Source organism: Dendronephthya gigantea, unplaced genomic scaffold (assembly GCF_004324835.1).
Source record: "Dendronephthya gigantea isolate DGI-Jeju-01 unplaced genomic scaffold, DenGig_1.0 000053F, whole genome shotgun sequence".
Classification (NCBI taxonomy): domain Eukaryota; kingdom Metazoa; phylum Cnidaria; class Anthozoa; order Malacalcyonacea; family Nephtheidae; genus Dendronephthya; species Dendronephthya gigantea.
In genome coordinates, this window is record NW_021163063.1 from 685753 (window position 1) to 702227 (window position 16475).

General features: G+C 37.2%; 1 protein-coding gene across 2 annotated transcripts; it reads left to right on the forward strand.

Annotated features, from left to right (window-relative positions):
* The first annotated feature begins 700 nt into the window (after window positions 1–700).
* Window positions 701–12677, forward strand: LOC114529082 (meteorin-like protein). Of its 2 annotated transcripts, XM_028550809.1 has the most exons (4): window positions 701–931; window positions 5913–6165; window positions 10204–10643; window positions 11304–12677. In XM_028550809.1, the coding sequence occupies exons 2-4, from the start codon at window positions 6062–6064 to the stop codon at window positions 11615–11617; spliced, it is 858 nt and encodes a 285-aa protein (XP_028406610.1). In that variant the 5' UTR covers window positions 701–931; window positions 5913–6061; the 3' UTR covers window positions 11618–12677. The 2 variants fall into 2 exon arrangements, with proteins under 2 accessions (XP_028406610.1, XP_028406611.1); XM_028550810.1 differs by lacking the exon at window positions 701–931 and having other exon boundaries at window positions 5637–6165.
* The last annotated feature ends 3798 nt before the right edge of the window (window positions 12678–16475 follow it).

The window sequence follows — 16475 nt, forward strand, 5'->3', positions numbered from 1 at the left end:
TATTCAAATCTACACACCCCAATGGCTGATTCGTGCATGTTCCGTACCTCCACTAGACGCTGCGCTATTACATACTAATACAATATATTTAAAAATTGCAGTCTTTCACACACGGGCACATTCCCACATTTTACAAATTTCACAACTGACTAACTGACTTCACTCGTTGGAGTATGCTTGCCTACAGCTTTGGTATTAAACTTCATTCTCTTTTTCTAAATATATGAAAGCTAGTTTCAAGCTGCAAGCCTGGAATTATCCATGGAACTTGTCATTTCTAGCATCGCATGTGAATATCCGTTCTAGTGATTTTGTTATTAGTGTATATAACCGCAGTATCTGTCTGAATTAGGACCGTAGTCATCCTGGCGATTTCGTACTAATTTGGCGTTCGTAAACGGTCGCGACAGTGAATTTATAAAGAAATCAGTGAAGAAGTGCGTTTGAAATTTGCAATTTAAATTGGCAGGTTAATCGCGCCAAAAATCCGAGTATCTGGAAAACTTTAACTGATTTCTGACAGATTTTGTTTGCCGTTCGTGTCAATTGCTTTATTTGTTAAAACTTTGAAGTGTTTAAAAGGTTTAGTGCTCTATTTGAAACGTTCCGCATGCATGGATCTGCACGTGTGTCAGACAATGATTCGGACGTTAATGTTTGTTTGCCTCTATTGTGTTAGGGAATGCTGTAGTGTGCTCGCCTAATTTGACATGCGTCTGCATTCGTTGTACTTTGTGAATAGCACGCACAGACACTCTGTCTCTAACAAGCTCGTATATTTCACGTTTTCAGCACTACAGTTAAGGCTTGTTGCGAATTATCTACGCCAAAGCTACCTTCCTTTAGCTGTCCTACGAAGCATTTGATCTGCACAGGAAGTGTGATTGGAGTGTGGTTAGATATATTCGAAGTTCTGTTCGACTTAACACAGGTACGATTTGCATTCCCTGTTGTATTGTAGATAGGCTTATTACAAAGGCAACGAAATATGGGTGTAAACTTGACTTAATAATCTTAGCTTTATAATGGCTCTCTTCGACAACGTTTGCCAGATTTATGCTAGTGATATGGGTCATACATCTGCTTCGATCTAGAGGAACTTTAGCAAAGAAATTATATATAGTTCATTTGATAATCCATCAGCCTTTATATTATCGGACAAACAAACGGAATAACAATTAAGATGAACTATATCTGCATGACTTTATCCTTAAAAGGAGCACTATCTTTGCTATTTTGCGTGCCTATAGTGATTGAATTAGTCAACGCCGCTCGTACGGAAGACAGTACTTCGCTCGTTTGAATCAAGCTGTCTAAACTAAAATCTATATGAAGGCATGTTTTGCATAAAAGTTACGGTGGAATAAACACACTGTAAAGCCCCGTACAGGCGGGCAAGTTTTCCTTACCAAGTTTTATTTGCTCGTGTGTAGTGAAAAAATTGACAGGTTTTCCTTGACAAGGATCCTTGTTCAAAAGCTAGTCATGCCAGCTTTTCAAGCAGGAAACTGCGCAACAAATCTTCGAGCCAATTGAGCGGTTTTCGAAAGTTTTATCATTCTGTTTGTTTTGAGATTCGATTGTATACTCATTTTATCATATTGTCGTAAATATACTCGAGATATATATTATCGTAAAACTTGTCAAGGAAGACTTGTTCGCCATACATACAAGCAAGTGAACTGGTCAAGAAAACTTGTCAAGGAAAACTTGCCCGTCTGTACCGGGCTTAAGATTTGCTATCATTGTGATAACTTCAACAATCGCATGCCGATTGCTTAAAGGAGTCATCGATATGGTCAAAATCAAATTCATGATATAGGTTTTATATAGGTCATGCCTGTACACACGAAAAAGTTAATTTAACTCTGCCACAAACCTAGCGACAGGGTCACCACAACAACGTATACATATATATACACCAATTACAGTGGACCCTATATATATAACATATCATGTAAATTCTCATGCAAAACTTTATTTACATTAACACACGAGGCTGTAACAAGCTCTCAGAAAAAAATGATAGTGGTTGGCTAAACTTCGAGCAGTATGGCGTTTTCAACAAATTGATTTCCATGTCCCAAAAAAATTCGCATGAAATTTCAACTGGCCAAAAGCTGATCAAATTTTATTATCCGTACTTTACCGATTTTATCAGTTTACACCATGTTCAATTTTAGGTTTCGTATACAGATAAAATTCGGACTACCTAAATAGATGGTCGAAATTTCATTCGTACTCTTTTATCAAACTAAAAATGAGCTAAAATTGTGCATGCCTTTTGTATGTAGCTAATAGGCTTTAACTTTCTCAATATCTGCTTGGCTACTCCGCACTTCTCTTTCCACACAAACTTCGTGTAGAGCAGTTTTTAAAAGGCACCAGTTACCTAATCAATTTATTAACACTCTATATATGGAGAATTCTAAAGGCCTGATCGATTGACATGTAATTTTACTGCCATTTTTGGTGCTATAATTTCTTTTGAGTGGAGCAGCGAGACTTGCCCTGATTTTGAGGGCTTCCCTAATCGGAATCTTCGAGGAATATCCACTTATTTCTTCCGATCCATTGCACCTGAAATCTGTTAGCTAAATAAGTCGATGTGATCATGTGGAAGGATCTTGAAGACGGTAAAGCGATGTGTATTAGAACGTGACTAAATGCTTCAAGTGCTGTAAACTGTTCTCCGGAAATTGTCTAAAAAATGCCTGTAGGCTGTAATTATAGCAGCACTTAACTGCTCTTATGTTTCTTGAAGTCTCCTTGCGAGTTGTGTTGTTTTGGGTTTACGTATTGCGACATTCTGTAATAATTGTATTGTACAATTCATTGTGGTTTTGCATTTACATCATAAAGCTTGCTTCCTCCTCGCTTTCACCACAATCTACGCATATAACAAACGAAAATATTGTGTCTTTCTACAAGAGCTTGATATTGTTGAACAGAAACACATCAAGTGAAACAAAATATTCAAAAGCTAAAATCTATTCAATCATTGTAGAGTATTCAAGCAGATCTTAGCTTTTCATAGTACGTGTACTGTAGGGTAGGCAAACTCAGGTATGGAGCCAGTCGACTAAAACTTATAGAGTTATGTTGGCGCAGAAGCCATCTTTATCGTACGTGATAATGCTTTTCGGAATTAGCAAATTATTTCAGCAACGCGACACAAAGTCGAGATACGTAGGTTCTTCAGACTACAAATACAGCTTGTTCAATATTTTAAGTTTGACTTCCACAATTGTCAAATGTTCAATATGAGCGCAAAAATATGTTTGGAATACAATTGTTTATTTTAATCAAATCATAATCGTGTTTATTTTGATTAAATCACAATAAACAATTGTATTCCGTGACTCCTGCAGCTGTAAAATTTAATTGAATTAGCTGGGTATAGATGTATTTTGATCAGCAGTTCTGCATCAATTTACGGTCTCAAAATTCTAGAAGTTTTTTTTTAAAAATTATATTCTTTACTATATTTCTCATTCGCTAATATATATTAATTATACTTCTTGCCATTGGACTAGTTTACATTTACCATCATCCAACAATTAGTCAACTTTAGTCTTGTACTCAACATCGATACAATCATGTTTTAAGACTAGACTTGAATAACGTTTTCTTTAGTGAATTTAACGGCCATCGTGCAAATTAAATTCAAAGATGGAATATCTATATAAATAAGTTAAATTCTATACTAAGCTAAATATTACGATTCTTATAGCTATGCAATAAAGCAAATATTTTTTTCCCTTCTGCCTTGCGAAATACAGTTTCCAAAAGTTCGAGATATTCGTTATAAACAGTGCATTTATATTAATAATATAATGAAGTTTATGGCGGCCATGTTTAATTGCCCTAATTAGTTGTTATTTTAGAAATGATGAATATTATGATGAATATCTTCGAAATATTTTACCCAACCACTCCTACCAACAACTAAAATCGTGTAAAACAACTTTAGACATTACAGCAACAGCAAATTAGATTTTAGTTAGGCCATTCAACATGGCCGCCATTGGCTTCGATTACTTATAATATTATAACAAAATGCAGACGTGTTTTATTATTTAGTTACATAAGTGATTGTCTTTGACGATGTTTGGTTATGGTGAAAGGCGTTTCTTTTGAATTCGGCTTTTAAATTTTTTGCTCGAGGGGAATTTTTCTCATATTTTATCATAGGAAGCCCAGACAAATGAGTTGAAGTTAATAAAAATCCGTAAAACACTTGAGATATGTGTTAAAATGAATTAAAGTATGTAATATGCTACAAAACTACTGTTAGAACCATGTATGTAACGTGCTCCAGAGGTGCTGCCATTTGACTATGCAACTAGTGACGTAACTTACTATATTATTAGGAAGGATGGAAACTCTCACCTCAATTTTCAACATGTTCACAAATTAAAACACAAATTACTATAGTAAAACGGCACGCCGACTGCTAAATGCCTACCCTAGGTTTAAGTTGAATAATCAAACTATACTTTCATCACAAAAATAATGCTGAATTCAAAAGAAAGCGCTGGAAAAACGTACACAAACTTTGTAAATTTGCCGAAATTTTCGTGAATTCATGCGGGATGTAAGTACCTACCCAAAATGGCGGCGGCAGAAGAATCTGATTGGTCGATCATTCTTTGTTTACCTTTCTCGACCAATCAAATTGGTTTATCATACTTTGTTTACCTTTCTCGACCAATCAGATTCTTCTGCCGCCGCCATTTTGGGTAGGTACTTACATCCCGCATGAATTTACGAAAATTTCGGCAAATTTACAAAGTTTGTGTACGTTTTTCCAGCGCTTTCTTTTGAATTCAGCATTATTTTTGTGATGAAAGTATAGTTTGATTATTCAACTTAAACCTAGGGTAGGCATTTAGCAGTCGGCGTGCCGTTTTACTATAGTAATTTGTGTTTTAATTTGTGAACATGTTGAAAATTGAGGTGAGAGTTTCCATCCTTCCTAATAATATAGTAAGTTACGTCACTAGTTGCATAGTCAAATGGCAGCACCTCTGGAGCACGTTACATACATGGTTCTAACAGTAGTTTTGTAGCATATTACATACTTTAATTCATTTTAACACATATCTCAAGTGTTTTACGGATTTTTATTAACTTCAACTCATTTGTCTGGGCTTCCTATGATTTTATGGCATTAAACTAATCTACAACGTCAACGTAGGCAGTCGATTTAACCTTGTACTTGGTGTTAGAATAGCTTATAAGGGAAATCATTTTCATGCAAATTCTATGCAAAAATACAGTTCATTATTTTATACTCGTTATATCGAAGCACATTGCGTATATTTATTTGCAAAAATCGTTAGGAAAATCACTTAGTTTTGAGCTGGATACTTCAAGTAATCACTTACTAAATGGCTTCTATAGAAGATACAGAACTGATTAAGCATGCATTTTAATATGCTACTTTCCCTCCCCTCCCCAGGTAATAATAATTTACTTATTGATATCACCGATGTAAACTTACAAGAATATCATCAAGCATGCGTTTTAATATGCTACTACCCCTCCCCTCCCCAGGTCCAACCTCCCCTGTCTTCGCTTGCATGGCCCCTGCTCCCTGACCTCAACACTTAATAATGGCTCTTGAAATTCCTCCCACACAAATAGACACGGTGTCCTCTTAGATGCAATCGCTTTCGTCTAGTCTAACGGCTGCCCGCGTCCCAGGCCGAGGCCGATCCATATTGGCCGATCGTTATCGAGCACCGCAAATCACTTTGACGTTGATCAAACATTCTGTTGACCAGGAAGACGAAAGCAAAGCCATTAGCGACTTGACAAGTGGACAATTTGCTACGCTCGACGACGTATTGCGACGCACAATATAATTGATGTATGCTTAAGTCTTTATTGTTTGTTTCCTGCTGCAGATCAAAAAACGTTTCTCCCGCCTTCCTGAGTTCTCGGCAGCCAACACAAAAGAGCCTGTTTTGGTCCCAGCACCGTGCACCGTAGCAGTCTCCTTTGAATACAAACCGCGAGGATATCACCGCCAGCTTCGCCTCGCTTTGCCAACAAAATGATTTCGTTCGGAGCGACTTGGCATCTGCTGTTATTTATATTGGTTCTAGTCTCCTCGGAAGAATCTGATATCATCGAAGGACTGTGCAACTGGACAGTAAGGTTAGTCTTGATTTAAATACGTTCTTAGTATAGACTTTGTACGTATAAACAATGCCTGCTCAACCGCCCATCTCGAGTTTAGCTTGGGTACGCCGAACCCTATTCGACAAAGACGTTCTTTAAGGTATATTACAACCACTTGCTACAATTTATGTATGCCAGGAAACATCGACTCGAACTGATCCGTTCATGCATTGGTTATTTGCGTGGCGTTATTGCATTCTTAAATAACGTTTGTTAATTTAAACAATGCCATGTATATAATTGTGCCATCTCTTCTGAGATTCGAGCGAAGGTTCCTTGTATTCGGATCGATTGCAATTCCGTGAATGAAGTATGTTTTGTTGTGAGAACTCAATCTCCCGAGATATAGGCTCGGGAATCTGGAGAGTTCGTGCCGGGTTTAATCGCTGCGTGTGTTGCTGGTATATTTTAAACTGTTTCAAAGTATCGATTCCCGTTATACTAGCCACGTTTGTTAGAAAACAAGGCATGCATTTGCAGTTTGTGGCGAATTCTCGAAATTCCCTTCCAATGAAACCGATCCTTAATTCGTCGTTTGCCTGGAATATTCAATTTAAATAGCGTGGAGAACGAGGTTTATGTTTCCCTGTGGGGTTGGTTTCGTACAAGCGCTAGCGAGGGCTATTCATGTCTGCGTGGGATAAAAATAATTAAATCTCAAACCAAAGTCCATCGGATTGAAATATCATTGAACTTATGATCTCTGTGCATTCAGGCAGGCAAAATAATACAGTTCTTCTTCGAAGAGATCTTTCGATCTTGTCGGGTTTTAAAGATTGTTTATTTGTAGACCGTGAAAATTCGTTCAATCTCAGCGGAAATGAAGTACTTTGTGGAGAAAGGTTCTGTATACATTTTAACGTTGCTGCCGTGTTAGGGAAGACCATTGTATATATATATATATAGCTATATTATATGAAATGTATATATACATGTATAAAACTATAATCTTGCATATGTACCAACACGCTATGAGTTTTCAAAGTTGATTTTGAACCAACACCGGCTGCAAGTTGCTAGTCTTAATTCTTTCATGAAACGAAAGATTTGGTTTTGGAAATGGTTTCCAAATATCAATGAGTGCATGTATACTTAATGATTAGCAATTCCTGTCTAAGAGGATTGATCCTTGCAACATCGAAAGATCCCGTGCAGTTTTTTCGACATCATCAACAACTGACAAGGCCCTACAATAACACTGTTTCTTCCCACAAAACGTCTATATAAAGATATCATTTAAACCTGAATATTCAGCTATAGACTTTACAAGGCTTCCAATATCATGCACCCTAAACTTTAAAATAGTACAACATTTTGAAGCGATTTTCGTTTCAGTAAAATAATTATAATGCTTCTTTCTGTATTCATCATTCAAATAGCACGGAACAGCTCAAGATTTGATCAAATTTGTTAGCAGTCAAAATTCATTCAAAGTCCATTTTCTCTAATGTTTAAAGGCTTCGTATATACAGGAAGAATTCCATATTTAGAAGTGCAATGCATATAACATTAATATAATTCGCAAGTTTCTTGCAAATACTAATAGCAACAATCTATATATGATTTATCAAGGCTAGTACTCGTTGCAAAATCTTTATTGCTTCAAAAATACAGTAAACGGCGTTTGAAATATTTATACCTTTAATTATGATCATGAATTTTCGCGTAAATTTCTATCAATATATATGTCAGCGCTAATAGAATTGCGTGCAAAAACGCATGCAAAACATTTGCTGTTTACATAAGCATCGCTTTCAAATTTTCATAAACAAATTGATCATTTTTAATTAATTTTTTATCAGACTCACTGCGATAAGATATGTCTATATGGCTTCGTTTGAAATGTATATTCTCGCAATCATTTCGAAATTGTTCATTTGTGCTGGCTTCTCGAGTTTTCTGAAAAAAAAAACGCTGTGGAAAGTACCACCGTGTATTGAAAGTGTAACAAAACGTCCATTACAATACCAAACAGCATGAAACTGCGTGATTTTAAACATTAACAATTTTTAATAGAAGCGGTTCCTTTCTGCATAACAAATTTACTTTCCGAGCTACGGTTTTGGACACAGGAAACAGTCGCCGTGATGTCGCGTTAATGATAAAACGTAACTTGGTCATAGTTTTTGGCAATTTACTGCATCGCCTTCGGAGAATACTCTGCAGATTCTGCAGGACGCCAGCTAAGTCGAAAAGTTCTCACCTCTCAGCAGACCCTAGCTTGCCAACGCTCGTGGGAAACTTTTGCAAAAACAACCGTGCATGCAAAAACAACTCGGTTTTATACTCAATCTTGCTGAATCAGACACAGAATGATTCAACATTTACCGTGCACGAAACTGCAACAAATTATAGAATTGGCGTCCGATTTATAAGATTGTGAAATATGTTCGTAAAACATTTCAATTTTATCTGTACGTGTTTGTACAAATTTCGCATATAGTCTGTATAATAAAATTAGTATATACATGAAGATAAATATTATGGCTTTATGCGATTGCACAATTGACATAGTCATGTTTTAAAGCTGATGACATATTTTTCTTTAATATTTTCATGTAGTTTTACGTCTTCTATGACTAATTTATTTTGATATATTCGGTCTGATTTCCTCATCAAAAAATTTTATTTGATGAATGATTGATTTTTAGCAAGCAGCTGCTAGTCTGTGTTTTCAAATGCTAATTGTTTTTGATAATATATCTATAAATTAGCATGTGATTGCATGCAGACCTTGACCTCTTCATATAATATTTTAACAATTCTTTGGTTATGAACATGCATGGAATACTTACATCAAATTATACCTGTATCAAATTACATGAAACGTGTTCAATTTTCCTTTTCTTATGGTTTTTGCAAGCAGAAACTTAGTTCTATCTTTGCATTTTTATCCTGCAGATTTTTCAGACAAGTCACTCAAAAAAGGTCAAATACTTTACCATGTATCTATTGGAACTATTTTTTAACATAGCATTGCGCATAGCATAGGCGCTGGGTTTTGTTAAGCTTTAGGAAAGCATTTGCCTATCACCAAATGCACGTTAGAGCATTTGCCTATCACCAAATTACACCGGATTGAACAATAGCTCTGCTATAAAAACCAAACATCCAGAAAAAACTCTGAATAAACTCTGAATATTGTGTGCAAAATGATTACAAAATTCGAAATACGATTATACCTCAAGGAACTCTTTCAGAACTACGTCGGCTGATATTGTTAACAGATCAGATATACTGTTTCCTTCAATTGAAATACAAGATTTTATAAAACAAACAAAGATCGCTAGCATTTCCGTCCGCGCATTGTCCGGCTTGGCATAAAACTCTCGTTTGTTTTCCAATTAGTCTCGGGCTAAGCCCTGTTTAAGAGCTAATACTTCGGAATGCTTTTGTTCTGTGGAATTTTTGGAATAACTGGGGAAATTCTGTTTACTTTTCTGACGTATGTCACATCAAATGCCATCTGAATGCGATCATATTAAATTCCTCTCCGAACCTGATTTGTAGCAGTTCAAAATGAATGAAGGAACCCGTCGAACGGGACACAAGCCAAGCGGCATTGCTTTAAAAGCGCGATATTTTTGGAATTTTCCTCTCCAAAACAAATATGTTTTCTATATCACTGCGGGGTAACTCGGCGAGAATAATATTTTCAGGAAAATATACTAAATAACGTCTCTTATAAATCCACAGGATGCCTAGTCGATTTGAGTGACCCGCCGATTTTAAGACCAGGAAATTTTTGTTAAAGTCAGATTTTTTGTGTCGAATTCTGAACTAACTTCGCTAGTTTTTAAATTGTCTATAATCTAAGTCAGTTTAATTTCCTTTCTAGTTATATGCATGCTGTTTCCAGTATCTTATCATAGTTAGTCTTATCATTATTTTACTGCAAAAACCAATCAATCAGTTGCGATCGAAACTTGCAGGAAGTCACAGGTTGCTTTATGTGAGTCCAGTTCTTACTTGAGCTCAGTTCACAATGACAATGTAATCACTCATTTACTACAGGGCTGCCGAGAGGACAATGCCAGCCAGCGTCTCCCCCGTCCACTTCTACGCTTGCGAAAGAGGTCAGCTAACTTGGGAGGAACCGTACGGGGGGGTTCAAATGACCTTCAAAAGTGCGGTGCCTGAGGACACTCACGGAGCTTACAATGTGTGCATCTCCTCGTTAAATACTGGTTTTGATATTTTCACGCAAAACAAAGACAATTTTAAGCTTTTACGGAGCTACAAAACGTTGAATACATCCGCGGATATATGCGTCAGTTCGCAGGGGAAAAACGTTATGATTTACATGGAATCTGGTAAAAATATACACACTAAAAAAGCTGTGTTTACGTACAGAACAGTGTTTCTTGGAAACGGTCGAGGTTCGCGCAGGCCGAAGGATTGTAAAATCTGCTCGAGGAAAGAGTTGATCAAAAGCTTTTGCAACAGTGACTTCGGTAAGTCATGCATGATAACTGCTTTATAATACAGACATTCCTCTTGTCCAGGACTACTTTATAACAAACAACACTCCAGTTTAGCCCGTTATTATGACAGTGCACAGTAATATGCTGTTGCCATGTCAACCAAGTGATCTGAATGGCGGGAAAATACTCGAGATATTATTGTCAAAAAAGAAATTCATTTCTCGGTTGAAACAATTTAATATAATTCAAAATACGCTTAATTCATGTTTGTATAAAAATTATACAGGGTGTATAGCAACAATAGATTTTAGGTTTCCGAAATCGGGATTTCATCGGCTTGTCATCTTTGTCTTTTGTGTTGAAAAAACATTGGATATTCATGAATATTAAGTGTTGCCTTTTTTTATACACCCTGTAGTTCTTATAACTAAACATAATCACAAAATTTCGATTAGTTTCATAACGAATAACAAAAGATATAATCGATTAAATACTGCAGAATGGATTTCTATTACGACAAATATCCTGAGCGCTGATTGGCTGAAATATGCATGAGCGCGAAATAACCTGGAATGTTCAAACTCTCGTTGTTCTTCCTTCCATGTCTAAAATCTCATTGTTTTTTTGCAATATTCTCGATCTCAAACACCTGAACGAACTCAAGTCATAAATCGTCGTTTATTTCTTTAGCTGTCCATGGCAATGTCAAACACATGAGTACGGTTGGCGGGGCCAAGGAGCGTGGAGAGGTGCTTGTGGTTGTAAAGAAAGTCCTTCGCCAAACGGCGAACATTTTCCAATCAAAAGGTAGCTCTTCTGAAATTCTCGGAAGCGTAAACTTCCCGCTGTATTGCCATTGGAAGAAACGCTCGAAGCACGGCTATCTTTTTACGGGAAAGTTGGAACCCGGATGGGGACCGGTCGTTCGCTGTCGGATAAAGTTCGGATTGTGGCGGAGGCTGTACCACAGGAAAATTTGCAGTACAATCGTGGCGAGAACGTAGCGCATGCGCAGGCGGGCAAGTTGTCTCTCTGGCCGGTTTTCGGAGAGATTGCAGTAATTTTGGCCATTTTGGCGGACAACACCGAAAATTATTTATATACTTTTCAGGCCTTTGCTGGGTAAAATTATTCGAGATGTGAAAGCTCGTGTTATTTTCCCCTTATCGTTGATAAATGGTTAATCCAGGGCTCGATAATTACAACATACTATTGCGGTGCAATTAAGTGTCTTAAACACAAGGTGCGAGAAGAAATCATGGCGAATTTTTGATCAGCTGCAACAAAGCCATGGGACCGATTGTATGAAACTTCAAACTATATAAAATAACCGTTAGCGTCAATAGGAAGATGTTCAGAACTGGGCGCTTTCTCTTGGGCGGTCGAAATGGTCAAAACGGTCATATTTTGAATTGAAATTGAGTACTTAGTTCGAATGAATGCAAAACTGCATTTCCCGTGCTAGGCAGATGTAAATAACGATATATACTTGAATGCAGAGTTCTTGAAACACTTACAAACTCAAAAAAATACCAGTAATCTGTCTGTACGGTACAATTGCACCGGTCTGGCCATTTTTAGCGTATAAAGGAAAACGTCTCTGGCTTCGGATGTTAATTCGGAATTATTTGATGCTATATTATGATTAGACAATTCTGTCACTGAATAATATAGAGTTAAAAGTTACACAACTTTCTTTTTAATATAGATACAGGTTATATACAACCAGCCCCAAGCCGTTTGTTCTTCCCGTATATTTTGCGTTTTAAGCAACGAATTGTATTGAATAAGCCGAGCTGGAGGATCAGTTCCAGTCCATTTCTGTTGTTTAAGTCAGCACGGTCGACTACCGCGCCGACCACAACTATAAAAAGGGATTGGCACTGGTCCTCGGTAAATTAAACCAAGGAATCAACGGTTTTGTACAAAAACGATGCATTGGTAAGGTGTAACTACCTATGTATATGACAGACCTGCTATATAAGCCTATATATACAAATATATATAATTATATCACCAATTAAACAATTATAAAGACAAGGTTTTAATATCGAAATATATATAATAGAACAAGTTTCGTTTGTTTGCAAATATTGTTCCGCTTTTTTGTTTACTTTTGGCGAAATGGATAATTGTATTTTCGAGAATGAATTTTGATTCTTACTTTTGTTACTCTCCACTCCAGTAATCCATTTCTCATGCATTCAGCTGCGTTTTACCGCGGTCGTAAATCATTTTTTTAAACCGTATCTTCTATAATGCATTGAAGCATTTAAAATCACAAATGAAGCACTGGTTTCGACCAAGTCGGTGGTCTAAGTTCTCTCCGGGACCACTTGCTAACGCTCAGCGTGTGTTTGAAAAAAACTTACTTGTGGTCGCTGTGTCAAGATGTCAGTACGCAATGCCATCGAAGCGTTTCTTAAAGGTTGATTGTCAATTTCATCGGTGTAAAAAGGGACCTCGAAACTTTATTTAGGTAGCTGTAAATATAGGGCGCATTCAGTTGCTAAAAAAACTTAATTCCCTTAGTACTAGTAATGCCACTTTTGCGTGTGATTAATTTGAATATATAGATTTAACCATCATAATTTCCCTCTCATGCAGAATCTATAAATCGAAGTCGCGATTTCTCCAACATTAATATGGTAGTTTTAGTAACGTGGTAGTTCAATCTTTAACAGAAGTTCAAAGTTTTTTGAGTGCATGTTTTATTTCCACTATATGAATCTTAATATACACTGCTGGACATTGTCTAATATACTTACATATAATCGATTGTCTAAATGACATTGGCTAAAGTCTGTTTACCTCGCTTTAAAAGAGACATTTGCAATCTATTTGTGGTATATATATAAGCCAATTGTGACGAGCTAGACTATATCGTGCAATTTGAAATCACAGTTGAAAATCCTTGATGAAATATTCAATTTATGGGAAATCTGAACGGTGAAACACGTTCACGTTGTCTCTTTCGAATTGCTCGATGACAAGCTCAGCCTTTGGTTTTCGTTGATCGATGTAGTAGTAGAACTTTGTGCCTGGGCAGCGTTCAGCGGCGTTCTTTTTCCACTCGATAAAGCCACCGGGAGGTTTCGGCCAGCCATCGACATCAATGGCGGGCGCGGCAAATTTTCCCCTTCCGAGTATTGCGAGATGTGGGCAGTCGAAACGGTGGTCTTGTGGCAGAATCTGTTTCGTATACTCTGCGGTGCCAATGAAGAGTTTACTCTTCTCGTCACCCGTCGGAAAATGCGACAATGACTTATCCTGTACTGTGGTCAAAGTTGGAATTCTTCCATTTTTCATGAGAATTTTTTCGTCAACTTCTTGGTTGCCATACGTTTTCGGCTTTTTAAAATCAGGACATCCATGCAAATACAGATAACTTATCTTTCCACCCGACTTGTCCGCGTTGTCCGACCGTGCGAAGATATCCTTGTATACTTGCTTCGCTAAAGGTTTCACCGGATCCACCCCACCCACAGCTGACTGGCAAGGCAGAGCATGAAGGATTACAAGCAGAAATATCGTTATCTTAAACATTTCAAACTTCGTATCTTATCTATTTTGACCAACAGAATTACTGCAAATAATTAAAATGATATATAAATCGTAAAGCATGCCTGTTAAGAACCGTCATACGTCTTTGTTGGTACCCGTGATTACGTTGTTTAGATACTGGTAATTAGCATAATCTGCGTGCAACCACTTCCGGAGGATAAATGGCTCACTTCTAAACGTAACACTAAAACTTATATTTTTGCACGCAAACTTATCATAAACATGAAATACTATATAAAAGCATGCATATCCCCGCTAGAAAACATTCTTGCAAAAAAATTATTGACATATTTAGAGCCATACGAAATTTATTTAGCAGGTGATGAACTGACAAATATAATCTTTGTCTAACGGACCTCAGTGTCAAATTTGATTCAAACGCGGGTGCTTTTGTGTGTTTGAGGTATGATTAAAGATGCTAAACGGTTCCTTTTGCTCATTTATCAACCTAGAATTTGAAATAGTGACATTTTAAGGAATCAATTTCATTAAATTCGGAGTAAATTTAACAGCAAGGTGGGGGGTATAAATGCATCCGCAAGAGACCTTTACAACCAACCTCTGACTGTGTGACAGATGAATTAATTTCCTGATGCGTAAACCTAACTCAAATCAGCCACAAGAAGATGATATCATATCATAAAATAGCTTAAGAATAGAATAGCTAAAATAGCTTTAATTTAGTCCGCTGGAACAAAGAAATACAACTCTTGTTTCTGACGACAGAAATAACAAGATGCTAAAAATCAAGCTTATCATTTTTTTTGCCACTTTTCTTGGTGGCTCTGCTTTGGAGCCAAAAAAACTTGCCTTTGATCTTTACAACAAAGTGGAAGCAAGGCTCAATCAAGCTGACACTAGCAGCAATGCTCAGTTTGCATTCCTCTATCTTCATCCCGCTAAACAAGACAACGCTCATTTCACAAATGACGATGTAAACCAGTTATTCGACAGTGCGATTGCCACAAAGATGCCTCCGTTGAAAAATGGAGATATATGGCCGCCAACAACACAATCGAATATGCGAGTTGCTGGCGTCGACGAATCTCTCAAACAATCCGGGAATAATCAAGGCCACTCTGAATGGAGGTTGTTGCAAGATTTTGACGCGATGATGGCAGACGTCTTCCCCGGAAACGGCTGTCCAGACTTCATAGTCCTTGCCACAAGACTTTACCCATGTTTCACCGAGGGTAAAGGAGGGGCTGGCGCCGTTGGGTGTGGGATCGACTTCGCTAAAACTACCAAAGGTGTGTTTGATAGATGCGCCCAAAGTAAGCCAACGCAGTTTTTGTTTCTCTACAGCAATAAGGACGCTGATGGTAAATGGAACGTGCAAAGAAAGCAAATGATGGACGCTGGTGTCGAAATATTATATGGACCGTAAACATTCCTAAAAACATTTTAATAACACGCGTTTAAAACTGCGATGAGAACCAAAAATGTTATATTATTATATAATAATTATTATTTGTGTTTTAATGTCATTGATGATAACTATAACACCTAAAGGTGTTCTACTTTTTGGTTTGCGCATGGCCTGATACTAACCACTTATTTGTGGTTACTGGACTGTCTAAATTAACTTTTTTTATAGCAGTTTATGTGCAGTTGCGTCCTTCGATATTCGCTATTTAACTCCATAATTATTAATATGTCGGCAGACAATTCTCAAATAGATTGTTTTATTATTGTGATTACTTTGTGATTTGCTTTAGCTATTTGCATTTGAGAGCGCTGGGAAAAGGCCAAATTTCAATTTCAATTTCACAAAAAATGTCGGCTTAGTCGCTAACTGTCGTAATGGGCCGCCGACGGTCGGCCACGTATTGTTTGTGGCCGATGACAAAGAAAATTTACTCAAAAAAACACAGTCTTCATTCATCAGTGCTCACCGACGATAGCCATCAGCCGACCATCGGAGACATATGAAAACCAGGCCTAATACGAATTGAAGTCTGAACCTTTTAAATTTGTGTTTCCACGCATAGTGCATGATGGCATTACGCAACATTTCCTGCAGTGGGTGAATCAAAGTTAATCAAGGTTGATATGCCGAAATATGATCTGTTGTAATTATAGTGAACCAATGGCAAGGCAAGTCAATTTACTTTCAGCTAATTTATGCGCCAAGCCCTCGTCCCTATTGGTTACACCATATATTGTAGTGTGAACACGCTTACAGTAAAAATATAAAGCACTTGCTTTGACATCTATGTGTAGTTCAGAGACGAAGTGTTTCTATAGTATCTGATTTTACATTTGCATAATGGCATATTCTGGGGCTGCCGGACGATG